Below are 21,752 nucleotides of genomic sequence, written 5' to 3'. Positions count from 1 at the left end.
GGCCTAATAGGGGACTTGATTTTGCCTCTTTCTCCACCATGAGAATCAGATGATCTATTTGTGTAAGGCGTCATTATCAGCCCATGCCTTGTCTTTTACTATCCATAACTTTCCATATACCTCCTTTGATGTTATTGCTACTTGCTTCCCATTCTACTATCTCCATTTCTTTTTAATGTGTATATTTTTCGTTTTGATTTGTTTCTTTTTAATTTACACATTATCGTTTTTTGTATTTTTGGTTACAAGTTACATCTACTTTTTTCTCTTTTTCCACCCATATAATTCATTTTTTAATATTTTAACCCATTTTTTTAGTTTCTCTCTCACTTTTCAGTTTCTTTCTCCACCTTTTAAGTTTATCTCTAATAATTTTACACTTTTTCTTTGGTTCCCACCTTATAATAAAGTGTGTAAATTAATTTAAAATAAAGATAGTATCATTTTTAAGTTATAGGCTATATCACTTTATTTTTACTTGACTTACAATTTGGGCAGTTCTCTATGTAATTTTAGAGCCAAGCCCTAATATAGGAGGGAAATACTCAATAATGGATCATAATCACCCTAGTCAACCTAATTTGATATCCATAGTATCACATCTCGAAAAACTAATTATATAATCTCAATGGAAAAAACATGTATTTTTTTTAACTCAAAACAAAAAGAAAAAGTTTAGGGATGTTTATCATCACTGTGAGTTATGTTGTCCATACTCTTCATTTTGCCTCAAATATGCGTGTCTAATTCTTTACACTTGGACATGGGTGAGACTTGGACACTTCATTTTGAACCAAAAAGTTGAAAAGTACTCCTAAATAACCAAATTGGATACTTGAACACGTACCCGTGTCGGACATGAGCACTCGAGTTCGAGTAACATAAATTGCAAAAAGAAAATCAAATAAAGAAAAAAGCAAACCCAACCCAAGCAAAGAGTTAAGAATATAACCATGGTAAAGTTGAAAAAGGCCCATATCCACAACACCTAGAAACGGATAGAATCACACTCAACAAACAATTGAAAGGTCCTCCTTTTCTCTCATTTCTACTCCCCCATTTCTCCTTCTTCCTTCAAAAGATAACCCCCAAAATCCCCTCTTTCTCTCTCTCACTCCTTCATTCTTCACTCAAAACTCACTCACTCTTTCTTCTTTCTCTCTCCTCTATCTCCCCCAATTTCAATGGCGTTATCAACAACTTCTTCAGCAAGATTAGCCGTTTACCAACCTCCTCACCCTCATCATCATCATCAATCTCTCTCTCTCCTCCCAAATCTCTCTTTCCACCCCAAAACCAAATCCAAACTCATCCTCACTTCCTCTTTTACCCCTTCCACCACCACCACAACCACCACTTCCACCACCACTTCCACTCCCACGCGCCGCCGTTCTTTTACTGTACGCGCCGCTCGCGGTAAATTCGAGCGTAAAAAACCCCATGTCAACATCGGCACAATCGGCCATGTCGACCACGGTAAAACCACTCTTACCGCTGCATTAACCATGGCTTTAGCTTCACTCGGTAACTCCGCCCCTAAAAAATACGACGAAATCGACGCTGCTCCTGAAGAACGTGCTCGTGGTATTACCATCAATACTGCGACTGTCGAATACGAGACAGAAAATCGACACTATGCTCATGTTGATTGTCCTGGACATGCAGATTATGTTAAGAATATGATTACTGGTGCTGCTCAAATGGATGGTGCTATACTTGTTGTATCTGGTGCTGATGGTCCTATGCCACAAACTAAGGAACATATACTTCTTGCTAAACAGGTTGGTGTTCCAAATATGGTTGTGTTTTTAAATAAACAAGATCAAGTTGATGATGAGGAACTTTTACAATTAGTTGAGCTTGAGGTTAGGGAATTATTGTCTAATTATGATTTTCCTGGTGATGATATACCTATAATTTCTGGGTCAGCTCTTTTAGCTCTTGAAGAATTGATGAAGAATCCAAGTATTAAAAGAGGGGATAATACTTGGGTTGATAAGATTTATCAGCTTATGGATTCTGTTGATGAATACATTCCTATACCAACCAGACAAACAGATTTGCCGTTTTTAATGGCGATTGAGGATGTGTTTTCGATTACTGGTCGTGGGACTGTGGCTACTGGGAGGGTTGAGAGGGGGACGGTTCGGACCGGGGAGACGGTTGATATTGTTGGGATGAGGGAGACTAGGAATACTACTGTTACTGGGGTTGAGATGTTTCAGAAGATATTGGATGAGGCGTTGGCGGGTGATAATGTTGGATTGTTGTTGAGAGGGATTCAGAAGATTGATATTCAGAGAGGTATGGTGCTTGCTAAGCCAGGGACGATTACACCTCATACTAAGTTCTCTGCTATTGTCTATGTATTGAAGAAGGAAGAGGGCGGTAGGCATTCGCCTTTCTTTGTTAATTACCGCCCTCAATTCTATATGAGGACTACTGATGTTACAGGGAGGGTGTCCAAGATTATGAATGATAAGGATGAGGAGTCCAAGATGGTTATGCCTGGTGATCGAGTTAAGATGGAGGTCGAGCTCATTCATCCTGTCGCGTGTGAGGAGGGAATGAGGTTCGCTATTAGGGAAGGTGGAAAGACTGTTGGTGCTGGCGTTATTCAGTCTATTATTGAGTAGTTTTGTGGTGCTAGTATTAGTGACTTGAGTGTCTTTGTAAGTTTTCTTTTGGTTGGGGGGAGAGGGGGGTTTTTCGAAATGTAATGATATTTGATTTGGGGCTAAGATTAAGCTGTAAAATTTCCCCCCTTTTACATGTCTTTTTGGGGAGTAGGGTTGAACATTTGAGATATTTATTCTCATAATTGTGCAATTTAATTTACACATTTTACTCTATTGCCTTGCTGATTTCAGTCTTTCTCTAATATTTATACAATTTGCATATGTTGATTGTGCTTGTACTTGCTACACTGCATCAAGTTGCATACTTTGGACAGCTAATGTTATGATGGTTGCATACTTGCATATATGCTGCGTTGTATCCTGCTTATGGCAAGTCTCTTAATGCTTGATTGATTAGTTTGAAAATGTTGTAGATTTTATTAGGTCTTCCAAGATTCAGAATTGTTTGAATACTGTAAAGCATAACCATGAGCTGTTTGCTCTGGTTAATGACAGTCTAAGGGATTCCGAACTTTCTCTTGTCGACTGCTCTCTTTGCTCTGGTTAATACTGTAAAGCTGTTTGAATAATGAGCTCACTGCAGCTTCATTAAAACTTCCAATTGTGTCCATAATCATGCCTGTGTTTCGTAGCGTGTGTCTACCCTGCCTAATTGGTTTTGTCAGTGGCGACGTTTCAATTGATTGATCAATTAGGAGGAGATACTGCACCATTCAGAGTATATCAGTCACCTAATTAGCTTTCCTTAGTGGCATAAGATATAAAGGCTGCTGTTATAGCAGTTTAGCAAAGAGAGCAGCTTATTTTCAAGCAAGAGCCAGCTGCTTAGCTTTTGCAGCCACAATATTGCCAAAAGCCTTGCAGCGGAAGCACGACTAACGATGTGTGAGAGGCTGCTGGTTAAGGCCCTGAATATCGGAGGGAGATCAGCGTTATGGATTATCTGAAACACTAATAGAAGAGTCATCTGAAACACTTGTAGAAGAGTTTCAATTTGGAAAGCCTCTGAACTAGCCTTGCAACTCGAGTAAACTACTAAACCAGGCAAATCTAGATTCTGGACCTCCGGATTCCTGCATGAGATAGAGGAAGGAGAACTTTAAGGAATAGTAGTCCTGACTCCTGAACCCATCTAATGTTTATTTTCATATTTTAAGACAACTTATGATGAATGCCAAAGTAAACAATCATTTATTAAAACCAAATTAGAAGCTAAAGATAGCAGCAAATTAAACTTTAAAATTGTAGTCCAACTTTTAAAGAGAAGTTTGTTTTTTTTTTTTCCCGATGGGATAGCCGGATAGTAGTATTCTACCTCTGTTTTTTATTAGTCGCAACAAATGTTTTTTTGCACAAATATTAAGGAAAAAGGAAAGAGAGTAAAATTTGATCCATTACCCATATTTTTGGTCTGTGGGGTAGTTAGAGTGAGGGTAAAATTGTAAAATCGCCTCAAAACCTTCTCCAAAAAAGAAAACTTTGCATCTAAATAAAAACAGCTATAATGGAAATTGTTGCAACTAAAAAAATGAATGGAGTACTTTATCATAGGTTTTATGCGCAAATTTTTTTTATGTCTTCTAAAATTCTGAAGTGAAAAGAAAATATTAATGGGTGAAGTGGGTCAAAATAAACAAAAGTTCAATCGAGTTGGGCCGTTTCAACTAGAATGGTTGAAAATCTGTCCAATTTGCCATTTTGGGTCAGGTTTATATCAAGTTGATGCTTTAATGGGATGGGTTGAATTTTGCTAGTTCTAATTGCCATACTTTTATCAGGCTATGAGAATCAAGTAAAATTTGCCTTTGGCCCGATTTATCTCCCAGTTTATCAATATAACCCAAATAAAGTAGAATATCGCATTGATATGGAACCAAATAAGATATGATCTTATATGAATCAAACATATCATTTGATACAATTACAAAATCATAGTATAAAGAGAAATGAATCCTTGGCAAATGCTCCGCCTACAATTTATTGAAACAATCTAGAATCAAGGTTGGTCCAGTGATTGTAAGACTCTCCTTCTATCCTTGTGACAGGAATTCGATTCTCACCCCTTGCAAGAAGGGTCCCCAATTTCCCTCCTTCTCTGCGAGTATGGGTGAAAGTTATTCGGATAAAATCCAAAATTAAATCCAATCCGAATTAGTAATTTGGATCGGATTCGAATTGTGTTCGGATTGGATTCGGATTGAGATTTTTTTTAAAACTGGGTTTTCGGTTCGGATTGGATTGAGGGTAATCGGATCCAAAAATCCAATATAACCGAATAGTAATATGCCTTGTATTATGTATCTGGATTGGGTTTAAGTGCTTAACTGATTTTTTATTATAAAAAAACCTACTCCATAGCCCAATACACATAGCACTTCAATCCTTCTCCTAAAACACTAACTGCACTTAATTCTTCATTTCCTAAATCTACTAGCATGTTGTTGTGCTTAATTTATTTCATCGAAAAACTAGACTTTTAAAAAAAATCAGATTTTCGGATCGGATCCAATCTAGAGTATGAAATTTCGGATTGGACCGGATCGGATTCAAACCCTAATTGGTTTGGATTCAGATTGAAAAATTGAAATCCAAATTTTATTCGGATTAGATTGGATTAAGCCCTAATCCAAACCGCACACCGAACTTTCACCCCTACCTGTGAGGGAATTCTCCTCACCTTAAAAAAAAAGAAATTTATTGAAACAATCAACCAAATTGTATTCTGTTAGACAAACTTTAAGATCAAGTGCTATATAAACTCACACTACAAACTCCAAATTGTCTTATCCCCTTTCACCCCTAACACCAAACTCCAAAGCCAAAAATCAAAATATGAATCTCAAATCAGGCAAATCTATACAACTAATTTGTCTCACATTTCTTTGCATATTCTTTTCCCAGGCCTTGATGTTCATCAAAGCAGACGATGAGCTAATCGCGCGGTTATGCTCTGCAACTTCATACCCAAATATTTGCTCTAACTGCCTTAATTCTGACCCAAGTAGTAAAACTGCAACTGATACTGGTTTAGTAAGGATTTCTATGCTTTGTGCTGCAAATGATATGAACAATTTATTCCAAGACACATTCATTTATCAAGGAAATACAACTGAATCTACTATGAAAGATGCCCTTAATTACTGCTTGAATCAATTTGAAGATGCTGAAAACAAGATTAACAATGTATCAGATGAAGTGCAGCATAGAGATTTCGATGGTGCTAAACAAAGGATTAATGATGAAATTTTAGCAGAAGTTGTTTCTTGCACTAACTTTTTACATTCTAAGGGACTTCCAGTGCCAGAGATTGTGTCGAATGATATAGATACCGTTGATAGAGACTGGAACATTGTTATGGAGATTCTGGGTTCTCTTAAGTCCTGAAAAGTCATACTATATTGATCACTAAAAAAATTGATACATACAAACATACAGTAAAGTGATGAACAAATAATTTCTTTAACTATTAGCCACATATTTTTCATGTAATGACATAAGCGTAATATCAACTAGCTTTATATGCACGCGATGCGTGTCTTAAATTAAAAATTTGTTATTCTTTTATATACTCCATTCATATTATAGTTATAATAACACTTAAAATGTAAAAGATTTATAGTTAGATGAATTTAGATATATTAAGTCGCTTATGTAAAAAAAGTAATAAAGTACTCCCTCCGTTTCCTAAAGATCTTCACACTTATTGTTCCTACAGATACCAAGGAAAATAAGTTGTGTGGGGCATAGTGTGGGTAAAGTAGGAGAGAGAAACGGGTTAAGATAAATAAACAAATAAAAAAGGGTTAAAGTAGGAGAGAGAAAGGAAGTAAAATTGAATTAATAATGTAATGGTGGACCATATGATAGTGACATGAGAGGGTAAATAGGGAAATTTATTTTGCTAAATAAAGAATAAAGCAAAAGAGGGAAAGGATGTGTAGTATGAAAAAGTAGGAGAGAGAAGGTAAATGGGGAGGTTAATGAATGGAGGTGTGAAATTGTGAAATGGGAAGGGTAGGTGATAAAGTTAGTGGAAAGTGATGTGGACGAATGAGATGAAGAGAGAAAAATTATGGGGATGTTAATAAATGTTGATGCTCTAATGACAACATATTGTTCGTAAGCTAGTACTCCCTCCGTCCCATAATATAGTGCCTATTTCATTTTTGGTGGTCAAACTTTAAAATCTTTGACCGAATATTTTCATTTGTATATATAAAAAAACATATTCATGTAGGATCTTGTTAGATTCGTCTCAATGTGTAGTTTTATAAAATCAACTTTTTATATTTTTTATTAATAAAGAATTGAAGATATTAAAGGTCAAAGTTACGTTTTGGAGACCGTGAAAAAAGAAACAAGCACTATATTATGGGACGGAGGGAGTACAAGTTGATAAAAAAAACGTCGCTGAGTTCAAGAAGTCCAAAAACAATACTTAAGCAAAATTAAAGTTTATAATCCACGCTTTCGGACATTTTTATGACCCGGACAATGTATCTAGTGGAATGCGACATTTAACGACACTTCCATGTCATGGAACGAGCATTGGTCCTCTAGGGAGTTCCCAAATGAAAAACGTCAGTGGGCTCGAAAAAGTACAAAAACGGCCAAAAAGCGGGCAAAATTGAAAGTATCTACCCTTTTGGAAGTTCCTGGGGCCCGGACAATGAAGCCCGTGGGTTGAATACATGGGCCATAAGAGGACATTTGGAGACCATCCCATGCCTCAAAATGGGCATATGATGGCCTCTAGCGCCATTTGAGGTTGCAGAGGAGGTGGTGCAATGTCATCCAACAAAAGACAAGCGAAGGCAACTAATGGGATCTGAAACACTCTAAGGGAATCTCAAGATATGTCAAGTCCCTTATGAAGGTCTTGGGTGAAAAACATTGCCAAGCATCGAGAAATATGAAAATAGCCACGAAAAAGACAAAATTAAAGGCTAGAATCCAGGTTTTCAAATATTCCATGTATAAATAGCAATGGATCTCATGGAATGCATATAGGGCCATCGGAGAACATTTTGAGGTATCACGTATCTTAAAACAAGCATAGAATGGCTTCTGAAGCCATTCTATGGTGCAATGGGGTGGGCAAATCAAATCAATGGGAAACATAAGGAGGGAACGAGGGGGATCCAGATAGAGGTGGCAACGAGTCATACATGTCGGGTGCGGGTCGGGTCATGACAGATAAACTTTGTCTTCGATTTACGTTTGGGTTGGGTACATGTCCATCTCTAGTCCATGAGATTTCGTGTCATATCGGGTCGAGTTAGATCGGGTCAAGTCAAATCGGATTTTCAATCTCACAAATAAATAAAACACATATAAGACTAATGAGAAGTAGTTAAATAATTAATGGACAGTGACTAAAGACTAAACCATATATAGTATTTGATGATAATTTTTTTCCTTAAATTTGTTCTAAAAGTAATTAATATGACAACTTTTTGGGTCGTGTATCATTATCGAGTCGAGTAGATTCGGGTTTGAGTCAAATTCGAGTCTATTTTACTTTCAAGTCCAAGTCGGTTTATTATTTTCGGGTGGAAACGAGTCTCGGGTTGGGTATTCAGGTCGAGTCAACGGGTACGGTCTATTTTGCCGCCTATAGATCCGGAGCACCCAGAGGCCATGCCTAGGAAGGTCCCGGATGGAAAACGTCGTTGGACATGGAGAAGTCCAAAAACGACCCTAAAATAGTAAAATATAAGGCTATAATTCACGATTTTAGGCATTCTCAGGGGAGGCAACCAAGGGGGTCCGAAGCATTCGAAAGTCATTCAAGGCATATAGGGTCCCGGATGAAAAGAAACTCATCGAGACTGCAGAAGCACGAAAACAATTCCGAACCTGCCAAAATTAAAGGTTATAATGCAAAGTTTCGGACATTCTTGAGGCTTAGGCAATGGAACATGTGGGATGCATCTAGGGTTCATGAAGTACACTTTGAGGTACGCTTATGCCCTATAATGGGTATATGACCACCTTCGGAGCCATTTCGTGGTGCATCAAGTGCAATGCAAAACAAGCTAACGAAAGGCATATAGAGTCATTTCAAGGTATCCACTTTTGAAAAATATCGTCGGTTCTTAATAAGTTCTATATTCACCACTTTAAATATATTATACACACTATTGACATTTTCCCACTATCTAAATGCACCTCCACAAGGGATGCATTCAAGGATCATAGGAGACAATTTATGAACATATGCTAGGCTCATAGGTAGTAAATGAGAGCATTTTGAGCTATTGGGATTACCTTAAGGTCATTCCAAGGCATCCAAGGTCGCTTAGGCAGGTCTCGAATGAAAAAAGTCACCGAGCCTGGAGAATCCCGAAAACAATTACGAAACAGGTTATAATCCAAGCTATGTTTAGTATAGTGTTCTATATTTGTCTATAATGGGAAATCTCATGAAGTGCCTCCAAATAGTGTGTTGATTGGTTGGATGGATGCTTTGTGGGTAGGAAAATGCTATCATTTGTTTCAAAGAAGACACTCTCTCAAATTCATTAATATATCAACTATCAAAAAATCTCCCTATTTTTCCCCTTCATGCAATTTTAATCGTTTATATAGAAAATTGATCATTGATTTCCTTTGAAGAAATTGAGATGATCCCGCTAAGAGCATGTACAATGGGTGGGTTTTTAGTTGGTTTAGAAAATAGTAAAGCTAGATTTAGTTGGTTTTGCTATTGGGATAATTGGCCTTTGGGGTTGGTCGGTCTGGATTTTCAGACCATATACACCTCGGATGGAGTGCATAGGACTAGTAGTTTTCGCCGCGTGGCAAAGGAAGTTGGGCAATTGTTTTTTTTATATATTTTAAACATGTAAAATGATGGGCATTGAACAAAATGGAGAAAGAGATGAGAAGCAAGGTTAGCACAAAACGCTGCACTCTAGCTGCTCCATTAAAGTAGCTGGCCCAATGCTACTTTTGATGTCAGTGGCCCACTGAACACCAAGTAGCGGGCTTCCACGTGGATTTTGGTGCAGATTTTACCATGCTTCTTGAGCAATATTTGTGCTGATTCAAAACTTCTACATTTCAACGTTACAAAAAATTGTAACGCTAATACAAGAAAATGAGCTAATATTTTTTTTAAAAAAATAACAATAATGACTCTAAAATAATTTTATTTATAAATTGAGCCCAAATTTCATATATTTTAGTATTTTACTATGCTTCTTCCCATCTTATTTTTTTCTAATTACTCTCTCGTACCTAAAATTACTTATAATCCTAATATTCATATTCCTAAAATAATCCAAACCAGTAAACCACCCACAAAATCCTCAAAATTTAATTTAATGTAAGCTAATTAGTAGATACGCTAATTTAATTTGACGTAAGCTAATTAGTTAATTAGCTAATTAGCTTTTAATGTAATTTAATTTAACGTAATCTAATAAGCTTTTATTAATTTAAATCATCTATTTCATATAAAAGTACACATTGTAGGAGAGAGAGTATATAGTGGAGTATAATAAAAGTAGGAGAGAGCAATAGGAAACCAAGTAAGACTAACTCACCTATTGTAAGGAAAAATAGATGAGTTGGTGGGAGTTCAGTGGGATGTGACATGTGAGGTGTAAGAAGGAGGAAAGGAGAGAGAATGACAAAAACTCAAAGACTAACAAAGAACAACCAACCCATTAGTGATGCTCTAAGACGCTAAATATTCACATGGATTGAACATGATAAAATATAATAAAAACTTGCTTTTTGAACTTTGGAGGTTCAGTGGAAGTCTAACAGAGTTTTGAAGGTATGCATTGAACCCCATGAAGATTGAACATGATAAGGGTCTAATTAAACATTTACCGTCTAATTTGGAGAAAGTTCATTGGGATACGAGTTCATTGAAACTTATATTAAGATACATTGAAGTTTGAACAAGTGAAGATAAGAACAATGATTTTAAGTCTTTTTTAATGCATTATTCGCACACCAGTAATTTTTGAAAATTGAATGTATTATCTAAGTTAAGAAGAATAGTTATACTAGTAAAATCTTTAAAATTATAGACATCTTTTTTAATACAAATCAAATGCTACAGTTTAGTTCATGTTATTTTATAGTAAAAATATGTATTTTGAAAGGTAAGGAGAAAAACTAAACTGGACATGAACCTTGTACATGTTTATTTCGATTTTGCTTTGCAAGTCAAATCCATGTAAGTAGGGCTAGGAAAAGGGAGAAGTATAAGGAAAATTCCACTTCCACATAACCTAATAGAAAAACTTGAAACTATAATCTTCGATTTACAAGGTAAAATCTTACAATAAACACCCTTGGTATATCGGTAAAAGTAAATACACACAATGATATAAGAATGTAAGTATGACTTGCATGATTAACCTCCATACTATATTTAGTCAAAAAATAATAAGTAGATTATAGGATAATTTTTGCTCATACATGTCCTACTATCAAATATCAATGCCAATATCAATATATATTGCAGGTTGTCACGTGTCGCTTCAATTCAAGTGCTGAAATGCTGCCACCTAATCTTCCAGACGTTTATAATATGAGACTTCCTCATACTATTGCTTAACAACATACTTTCAAAATCCTCCAAACTCACAACTTATATCAATTATATGTTACGATATACAGCAATATAACTCTCTTCTAATAACCTCGGAAAAATATAGGAGTTATTATGGAAAATTCAATTGAATAAAAAAATGACATAATTTTTTGTATCCCATCAACGGGTAATTGGCTGTAACATGTAGATTATATTTTATGCCAAATTACATATAATATTTTGGACCACTTTGTGTATCATACCTACTTGATTTAGTAAGTTTAATTTTGGCTTCAGGGGAAGCTGCAATACTCTGTAATTTATACCAACTATATAAGAATGCCAGACTTCCAGCTAAACAAATCATCAGAATCCATTCAACAAAATCAAGGGACAGTTTTTTCCCCCCACTAATGAGATTAAGATGTACTTAATAATATTAATTATGTGATTATGTGATTGTCTATACAAATCCCCAAAGGGTTAAACAGCATAAAATTGATCTTACATCCGACATTTGATCATATAAATAAGTTGTCACCCCCATAATTTCCAACCTGCCCATGTGCACCACATGATTCACAAATTCTCCACACATTCCATTGATTTGCACCCAATATAATGAGATCTTCAAAAACACAACTCAACAAATTCTTTACATTCATTCTTCTCTTAAACTCTTCTACATTTCCTACAACTTCAAATGATCACATCAACAAGTAGAACATCAACTACTACTAACATTTCACTATCATGTATTTTCTCACTTTACCTTGTGTCATACTTCATTTCCTCCAACTCTAGTGAGGCTGCACCATCTTCTACCCTTCGGACCGCGCTATTAGCCCTTGCCGGACTCTCATTACTCTCTATAGTTTTGATCGTGGTGGCGCGTACTACTATGGTCGCATGGATCACTGTCCTTGTGTTGTTAGCCTTCTCTGGGAAGCGGCGTCGTGTATTGGTTCATGATGGGAGGAAGATCACTTGTGATGTTGCAATGCATTTGATCAAAGTCATGGTTAATGAACGCCAGTTTCTTTCTGTAATTGGTGCTGCAGTTCTTAGTCTTTTGGCCATGGCTCAAGTGACAAGAGTCTAAAACTTCTTTTTTTGATCTTATTACTTAGCTTGTTCATAGGAGTTATATATATATATATAGAGCAAGTATGGGATATATTAGGATTATACTATGCTCTTTGAATGTAACTATGAAATGTATGTCATACGGAAATGGTACATGATTTTGCACATTTTGACTGTTCTGTTTTTCTTTTTGAATGAATTTTTAACAGATAAATGTGATGGTGATACAGAGATGAGTAGTTATTAAAGACAATTGATATTCCTCGCTCAAGTACAAAATTAATACCAATAGTCATTCTCGACTATTTGTAGTCTGCTTTAAACCGTCTCAATTATTTTTAAACTCGAAATAGGTTTAATTTTGAAGTGCATTTCTAATATATTCGTGTATGATCGAATGACTTATAATCTGTTAAAAAGATTTAAAAATACAGCGAGTAATAAGAAAAGAAGATTGGAAAGAAAAAAAGTCCTCAAGTTTACAATTTTTTCTCAAGTGTTTTGACATGTTATATCCTTATATGGTGTCTAGGACTACTTTAGGAAAACATCCTACAAAGCTGAGATTACTCCTGAGTTAATTAATTGTTAAGACAGTTTAAGAACAATGACATAATTGGGACCACTAATGTCATTTTTCCTATATTTATTTATTTGAGGTTCAACACAATCTTCTACAATTGTAGGGAAAGTTTACTACTGTTTTCAACATCTTAAAATAGCAATTTGCAAGTTTTATTAATATTTTCTCAAAAGAGGGAATATTTAGTTAGTATTACAGGTTCATGCTATGAAAGTGATAGATACTTTGTGTTGATTAGAGTAATAAAGATTAGTTTGCCTCCAAAATCAGCAATGACTTACATATTTATAATTGCTTTAACATTCAGTAAAGGGATACATGCCTGTACACTTCAGCAATTTCAAGCAAGAAAACTTCAGAATTTTCTCATCAAACAATGATTTTCAAGAGGAAATATAAAGTAATACTATATAGCATGCAAGAGGATACTAATATTATCTTACATAGGTGCAAATGAAGCTCATCTTTGCTACACTAAAATAACTGATACTCGGATAATTTTCGATACCTATCCTATACATTACCTTTAATAGATCAATAGAATTCATAATATTAGCTTCTGTGGAAAATCTAGATCATGAGATTGAATATGCAGGAATGTGTAGTTGCACGACCGAAAACTTGTACTACCATCTAAAACTTGTACTACCATCTCTTACCATAACTTGATGGGAAGCACTTCTCTAGTATTAGTGTAAAATTTAAGGGAGGGATTTTAGAATATGGTTGAATAAAGTAACTGCTGACAGAACTCAGTTCTCTGCCTCAACTCTTCCGAGTCTTCCTTCTCTTGACTATGATTCAACATCGATGGTTTTGAGCTGTATCAACACAAACAGCACCACAGCAACAGTTAAACAGGCAATATGAGATAAGGAGAGCATATTCGAAAGAGCAGGGCTGGATATCTAACAGTTAGGTGACAAAGATCACGTGAAAATTAGACATTGCGATGCCTATGTCTCGTTCCTTAATAAGGACAAGTAGGTAAACTCTCTACAACATAGTAGATTCATTTTTGAAAGGCTCTACACCGTATTAGATGAAGTATATACTCAACTTGTTAGCTGTGTTGCCTGGATATACTTCTCTTTTAGGGACGCGAACGCACTTAGTTGGTAAATAGTCAAAACATGACATTATAGTCTTATCACCATTTATATCACATGGGTATCCTTAGAAGAATGGACAGAAAGAGTAATTAATAATGAAACCTGCTTGCTTTTGTACACATGAAAATAGTGTACGTTGCTGGGACAATGCAAGCAGCCAAGCATATGATTCAACAAATGTGGGACTTCAATTGTTTAAAGATCAAACATTTCGTTTTCACTTTTGCTCAATGAATTAATCACATGTCCTTGCCACATTTAATTGTTGTCATGTTATGCAAGCAAAAGATATTGACAAAATGACACCATATTAGTAAAGCAAATGAACACAAAAAATCTATTTACTCAAACTCTTCATTTCACCTCGTGAAATCCTGCCAGTTTGTCACATAATCGACACTTCAACATATATCTTTTCGGGCCAAAATCATGGGAACTTTTAGTAAAAGAGCCTAGTCAGACACTTGGACACATACTCGTGTTCCTTCACGAGTACATGAGTCCAATTAACATAGTAGAAACACTCTCTTGCCCCATAGTGTAACTGATTACTAATCAATTATGGAAGAAAATACCTTGATGTCTTTGGGATGGACGAGGTATCATCAATGGAACACATATCTTGAGATTGATCATCCCTACTATCGGAGCATGGTATGCTACACAAAAATGGAGAGAGAAGTGGATCAGGAGCTAAAGCATTCACATTTTCTGAGCCACCTTTAGCAGTCATGCCACCAATCATTCTACCAGCATAAAAGTTCCAGAATCCTGACTTCTGAGACCTTCTCCTAGTCTGGAAATCACTGAAATGTTTTAGGAAACAGAATCAATGTTGTATATGAACTAATATCGAACTACCGGAACAGAGTAAATATAATACCTTGATTGAATTCATATGATGCGTCTTAAAATGACCAACAACATCTTTGCCCAAATTTAGTGCACACACAGGACAAACCTGCAATCATGGTATGGGATAGAAAACAAAGTGAAAAACTGATAAAATTGACCTACACTTATCTAACATTGTCCACTAAAGACTATTTAAGACATAGTGCCTCATAGCACATAACCTATGCCCAAAAATCTTCCATTTGGTGCTGCTTGGTGCTAGGACAAATTAGATCCACGAACCCAATTTGATTCCATGGGATCTTTCATTCACATTATTCCCCTTCATGAAAATATTATAAATCCTTTGACTTACGAATATGGGGTATCCTATTTTCATGGAGTACTTTACAAAATTCAACAACAAGGCATGTCGCATATGCATTTTGGAATCCTCATTTTGTAGTTCTGTAGGTTTTAACTTGAGGGTAAACTTTGTTACTTTGACTCGTCTCTAACTCAAAGTGTCAAAAGAATACATCTCCATAGTCACTTATCCATCTATTAAGATTTACAATATTTTTGTCCCAAAATGAGTAGTTGAGTACTACGATGAGTCAATATACAAGTCAATAATGTTGAGTATCTAGCAAATATACTTTAGGCGAACTGAAGAGCTTAACATAATAGGTAAACTAAACCCTATGACTAATAAAAGCAACATTTGGAATAGGATGCTTGTTGAATAATTTTGCACATTGTGGCCTTTAAAGAGTTGTCATAACTCATATGAGCAATTTACTTCAAAAGCACATAATTGTGATTCCAGACGAAATCTGAACAGTTACAAAGAGACAGCACAACATGGAGTAGTTGGACATATGAAGCCGATTTTAACTTCATTCATTAATAATAAGGATAAGACAAGGAAACACATACCGCGTTCTTGACATCAAAGCAGTGTTCTGCTTGTAGGTGATCACAAAGAGTAGCGAGTTCGATATCAACATAGCAAAATGGACAAGTGAAGTAAGTCCTTGCATCATCCTTTACTTCGGAATCATCCAACACTAATCGATTTCCTGTCAATCAAAAACACTATGAATCATTTTCTTTTAATTTTTTGTAAGGGTTTGTCAAACCAGTGGCGGACCTAAAGGGGGACATGGGGGTACAGCAACCGTTACTCCATTAGAGTATCATGAAGGGGTTTTTTTACTATGAAACTTGTATCTATGGTACGTGGTACTATAAAATCTTGAATATGTACACACAATCACATATTTGGTACAATCAACATTTGTTAGAGCCAAAAATGGACTCTAAAAGTTAATGATTGAGGCTTTCTCCAAACTTTACAAGTAATACTAAACAAAACCACCTAAAAGTTTATGTCTAAAGCATCTCACCCTCTTTCCTCCAATTAATCTTCCTTCATGTTGTTGTCTTCTTAAAGATCACTAATTTTGCATAATTCAAATAATTGCTTTCCTTAAGCAAACATAAAAACAAACATAAAACTAACCCAATCTCACTTTACTTCCCTTCCACTTTCTGAGATTTAACATTATGCACAAAGTAATCAATAAATTCAATGAAACAAAACCCTACAAAAACTTGCAGAAAAAAAAAATCCAAGTGAAGAACAAAAAATTCATGGTTCATGTCTAAACAAAAGGGCAAGTGAGGAAATTTATTAACAGAATTATTCCATGAAAATTCTAAAAATCCAATATTTCTATACTATTAACAAGCAAATTAACAAATGAAAGTCACAAAATTTGCAAAAATTTAAGCTAACCCAAAAAGAGAACCTGAGCTGATATGAGCAGAGGGATTCTTAGAAGAATTAATTCTTGATGCCCATAAATCTGCATCCATTGTTGCTTCTGCTTCATCAAGAAATATGTCAGCATTTATCAGAAAAAAAGAGAAAAATTCAGTAGATAAAAAATTAGTAGGAAAAAAAAAACAAGAAAGAGAAAAAGAGAAGGAAAGACCTAGTTTTTTTTTGTTAGTCTTTTGAAGATGATGCATAAAAATGTCTTCTTTCTAGTTTCTACTGCTGCTACTGATGTTCTGAGTCACTCACTCTTGGTTCTCCTTTTTCAATTGCTTTCTTTTTCATTCTCTTTCTCTTGTTTTATGTGGGGTATGATGAGAAAAGTAATACTTACTTCCTCTAATATTACTCTTACACTTTTCAATTCACGAATTCCTAAACAATTTTTGATAGAGAGTAAAAAGAAATAAAGAGAGTTTATTGCTTTGCTAAAAAAAAAAAGTGTAACAAGTAATGTAAAACTTTTCATAATGAAAAGTATAGCGAACATTATGAAACGAATGAAGTACTACAATTAAAAAAAGAAAAGGCATGAATATGTGGAAATGCTTTTTTATTTTTCATGGAACACAACAAAATACACAAAAGTTTGTATGGATAACTGACACGTGTAATTATGTAATTGAATTGGAGAAAAAAATGGTAGAAAAAGAAGTAAAGGAGTGTATCCTGATGTCATTGGGGTTGCTTATTGCAAATGTCCAATCAGAACTCAAGAAGTCCATGTCATCACTCCTGTGCTTTTGTCACGTTTCTTTTCTTTTCATCCTTTTTTTTTTACTGTTTCTTCTCTTCACTATGTAAATTTATTTTCTCTATTTTTGCAGTTGTAAATTTGTTCTCAGTAGAAGTTTGAGGAGGTATAATTAAGTACATTAGGCTTGTTTTGTTTACCTTGTTTTTATTTTTTATCAAAGAAAGAAATTTCGTCACAGTCTAATGAGAACTAATAAGTGAGGTTGATGTAGAAGGATTGTGAAATCGCTTTTCACATTATATCCTTGAGGTTTAGGGATTAAAACTCATGTGAATCATTTGAGGAATTCGCCTTATCTCTCCTCAATTGAGCCCTTTTTATCTTAGTTTTGAAAACAAATCAAGTTATTGAATGGTTGAGTTTGTAATTTTGTATGGATAGTCTAATTTCATACTATGAAGTAAGATCTAAAGAGTTTGTGTAATGAGCTCATTTCTTAAGATACTTCAAAGTTAACCGTGTTTAGCAATGCGCCATAAATAGTATTGGTTATTGTGTGGACAAATGTTGGCTATGAGATATGAATGTGCATTAGTAACAATAGACTCGACTTATTGTGGATGTATGTATTACAGGTTGTTTGGTTGACATGATCATAGAAAACAAAACCTTTTAAGAAGTTATACTTCTCATAAAAAAGGGAGAGAAGTTGTTTAGCTATCACCCCTAGGTAACTAAAGTTTAAGTGGAACTCAAACTTCTTTGCTCAACTAAATAATAGAGTACATTGTTACTCGTTTCTAAGAGGGGCGAGTACATAAAAATAACAAAAATAAAGGAAGTATAAGAATGAAGAATAAAATCATCTTTTCCCATACAATATTTATTTAAATAAATAAAAAAAATTTACTATTCATTAGATTCTACTTGCATAAATTACCGTACAAAAAGGGAAATGAGAATTATATTTTGGGACGGAGGGAGTATTAAATTTCATGGGACATGTTTTACTCACTTTCCTCCTTGTTTTATGCGCCATATATACTGCCATTTATCAATGTTACTTTGGATGTTCGTGGGTGGTTAACCGTTTCCAAACGACAATTTCAGTTCGATAACCAAAGTTTCAATTTGGTTTGCTCTTCTTGTGAACCATAACTATAGTCTTTTAGATCGGTTACCGCCTAAGCAGTTAACCATAATTTATGTATGATTTCCCTATTAACCATTAATCGTTATACTATTATATATTACTTAAAGTACATATATATTTTTATTTGTTGTGCATATAATTTAATATTATTATATTATAACATAAAATATATTATAAAGTGGATAATAAATCCATTGGAAAAGATAAGTACATAACTGACACTTATTATTCGTTCCATTCACTAATTATAGAGTTTACATTAGTACTAAAGTTTTCAAACAATCACATACTTCCTCTAATTGTTGTTACTCAGTAACAAATATTAAAATTGTTATAATTGTTGGAAAATATTTCACAATAATTAGATAGTGAAAAAATATATTTCGGATTTTTTGTTTGACGCTCACAAATATCATATCAATATACCATACTTTTTGCAAGTAACTTATATTGGTTCGGTAATCGTATTGTTAAAAAAAATTTATCGATACAGTTCCACTTATTTAGACCGTTTTTTCAGTATGATTTTTCGATTTTGATTTTTTATGAACACCCTAATTATTACATGTATTAAGAAATAGAAAAGGTACAACATTTGTAAGGATATAATATTTTCATTAAAAAAGCACTACATTTCTATTTCACAAAAGCATTTGTAGTAACTTTTTCCTCATTTTTTCTTTGATGGGGCTTTCTCTCACTTATCTATTTATACACATGTACTCCTTAGAGACCATTTGTGTTGACCTTTATTTTTTATATTGTCTTAATATGTTTAACCAAGTCATATGTATATTAAAGTAACCAAGTTTATTTGATAGAGGTGGTGGGACTGGGGACTAGAAAACTCACATTCTGACCTTAAGGTAACAAATTTGAACCTTACTACTTGTGTTTGGGAGTTGGGAGTAGGGATTTCCTTATGACCTTATATCTTCTACTTAAGTGTTGACCCGTGTAGTTGGGCTGGCAACGAGAAGTGTTGACCAATTAGGGCCTGTTCTCTTCGGCATAAAACAGCTGAACTGAACTGAACTGAAGAGAGCTGAACTGAACTAAATTGAATTGAATTGAATTAAATTGAATTAATTTAATGTAATCAATATATAAATAATATTTAAACAATAATAATTAATTATAATAATAAGTAGTAATAATGAATAATAATAATAGTATTTTGGATATTTTAAAATGAGAGTTATAAATAAATAATATTAATAATCATAAATTAATAATAATAATAATAATAATTAATAATAATTATTTTATATTATTTGTATTAATATATTAATACTTGATGATGATTATATAATAACAATAATATCTAAGAAGTAAATTAATATTACTATTTTTAATAATATAATATATTTAGTAATTAAAAATAATGATTGGGGATTGGACCGCGAAAATTGCATCATAAACTGTTTTGACGCGATTTGATTGGTTTATGGGCTAAAAAACGTGGGTTATTTGCGCTTTGACCTAAACCATGTTCCTCCTAATAATAATACTAATAATAATGAGTAAAGATATAATAAACAAAATAATATATAGAAATAATAATAATAATAATACTTAATAGTAATGATATAAAAATAAATAATAATAATAATAATAATAAGAGTAATTAGTAAAATAAATTATACCGACATAATAATAATATTTAACAAAATGGTTATAAAAGAATGGAGCTGAACTGAACTGAGCTGAACTGAACTGAAGAGAGCTGAACTGAACTGAAGAGAGCTGATTTGAAGAGAGCTGAACTGAACTGAACTGAAAATAAGCTGGGGAGAACATGCCTTTAGAGTCATTCTTCTTATCGAGGGGTTCCCTGGTGGGGCCCCCAAAAAATATCCAAATAAAACCCTGTTTTTTAGAATGAGAGAAAATGAACTGAATTATACATAACATAACATAAACTCAACTGTTTTTTGGACCAAATCTAAATGAATCTGAACCGAACTGAATCGAATCGAATATAAGTCCATAAGAATATAGCGTTGATTAATAAAGAAGGGAAAATGTATTAAACAAATACATATAGTACTTATACACTGTGCCTGTTAAAGCTATTTAATTCACTTGCAGTTGCGATTTTAAGCTTGCTTGTCATGCACGTTGAAGCTAAAAGGAGATTGATATAGTGCTTATATGTCTGTTCTTCTTTCAATAGAGAACCTCGAAGACAAAATTACACTGATCTGGTGCTCCCCCTTTCTAGTATTTTATGTTTTATTTTTTCTTTTTCAAGCTAATTAAGGTAATTTAAATTTTGATATCTAATATAGGTGTTCATATAGATTTTTAAGCTGATTAATTAAAAATATATAAATAAAAAATATTTTAACAGAATTTTATATGATAGTTTATTTTGTCACAATTTAAAAAGGGAAAATCAATAGTTGAAGTTACAAACTTTGATCTTAAAGGAACAAATGAAGTAGAAGTACGTATGAGTGTTAACATAGTAACTATTTACCTACACTTGATCATTGATATAGTAGTACAGCTAATATTCCCTCTGTTTTTTCTATAATTCTCACTTAGAATTTTGATATTATTCATATTCAAAGAGAATCTTCTCAATTTTTTTTCAATTTATAAGAAAAAATATAGTCATGCGGGGTCTTGTTTGGTTCGTCTCAATTAGTACATCATTAATATTTAATCGTTATAATTTTTACTAATATATAATAAAAGATATTTAAGTTTATGGTTTTATCAAGAAAATTTAAGTTTGTGTTTTTTTTTACAAAGAACGATTTAAAAGGTTTATTTTTTCGCAAAATTGAACTTTTAAAAGGTTTTTTTTGACAAACTTTCCTAATAATAATAATAATATTAATTTCTTGGACGTTAATAATAATAAGAATAATTAAACAGAAAAGTTCATATCAGACCAAATCAGAAAAGTTCAGATCAGAAAAGTTCATATCACATCAGACCAAATCAGAGTAATTCAGATCAGATCTGAATAATTTTGATCAGATCAAATCAAACCAAATCAAAAAAGTTCAAATCAGACCAGACGAAAAGAACATAACCTAAGTTTGACACAAGTTAGCTTAAGTACTCAAGTTTTGACCAAATCAAATTCGTGTTAGATATCTAATACGTACTAGAGAGATGTGATAGTATAGTAATTTGATAAGTTCTTGTACAATGTAGGACACTAGGAGTCTAGGACTCACAATTCTTCTCCGATCTCTTGTTACACTTTAAGCTGTTAGATGGCAAAAATTCTTGAA

At 33.7% G+C, this 21,752-nt stretch overlaps 3 protein-coding genes across 3 annotated transcripts; 2 read left to right on the top strand and 1 right to left on the bottom strand.

Moving 5' to 3' along the window:
* Positions 1–1,016: 1,016 nt before the first annotated feature.
* LOC104894360 (elongation factor Tu, chloroplastic) lies at positions 1,017–2,852 on the top strand. The gene has a single exon (XM_010680578.4). It carries the CDS (start codon positions 1,185–1,187, stop codon positions 2,634–2,636), a length of 1,452 nt encoding a protein of 483 aa, XP_010678880.3. The 5' UTR covers positions 1,017–1,184; the 3' UTR covers positions 2,637–2,852.
* A 2,619-nt stretch (positions 2,853–5,471) lies between these two features.
* LOC125497435 (pectinesterase inhibitor 28) lies at positions 5,472–6,023 on the top strand. The gene has a single exon (XM_048644315.1). It carries the CDS (start codon positions 5,472–5,474, stop codon positions 6,021–6,023), a length of 552 nt encoding a protein of 183 aa, XP_048500272.1.
* A 7,219-nt stretch (positions 6,024–13,242) lies between these two features.
* On the bottom strand, positions 13,243–16,898 carry LOC104894359 (protein DEHYDRATION-INDUCED 19 homolog 5). The gene is made up of 6 exons (XM_010680577.4): positions 16,809–16,898; positions 16,623–16,697; positions 15,748–15,890; positions 14,858–14,935; positions 14,550–14,770; positions 13,243–13,683 (listed from the first exon to the last, which is right to left on the bottom strand). Exons 1-6 carry the CDS (start codon positions 16,843–16,845, stop codon positions 13,578–13,580), a joined length of 660 nt encoding a protein of 219 aa, XP_010678879.2. The 5' UTR covers positions 16,846–16,898; the 3' UTR covers positions 13,243–13,577.
* Between the last annotated feature and the right edge of the window lie 4,854 nt (positions 16,899–21,752).

Source organism: Beta vulgaris, chromosome 5, assembly GCF_026745355.1.
Source record: "Beta vulgaris subsp. vulgaris cultivar EL10 chromosome 5, EL10.2, whole genome shotgun sequence".
NCBI classification, from domain to species: domain Eukaryota; kingdom Viridiplantae; phylum Streptophyta; class Magnoliopsida; order Caryophyllales; family Amaranthaceae; genus Beta; species Beta vulgaris.
Note: the sequence above shows the minus strand (reverse complement) of the source record. Positions and strands in the feature narration are given on the sequence as shown.

Bases quoted from the DNA above. Each gene is read 5' to 3' on its own strand.
- LOC104894360 (XM_010680578.4), top strand. From the start codon at position 1,185: ATGGCGTTATCAACAACTTCTTCAGCAAGATTAGCCGTTTACCAACCT.
- LOC125497435 (XM_048644315.1), top strand. From the start codon at position 5,472: ATGAATCTCAAATCAGGCAAATCTATACAACTAATTTGTCTCACATTT.
- LOC104894359 (XM_010680577.4), bottom strand. From the start codon at position 16,845: ATGCATCATCTTCAAAAGACTAACAAAAAAAAACTAG. The intron at 15,891-16,622 runs GTTCTCTTTTTG...TTTGATTGACAG, and splicing joins CTCTGCTCATATCAGCTCAG to GAAATCGATTAGTGTTGGAT. The intron at 14,936-15,747 runs GTATGTGTTTCC...CCATGATTGCAG, and splicing joins GCTTTGATGTCAAGAACGCG to GTTTGTCCTGTGTGTGCACT.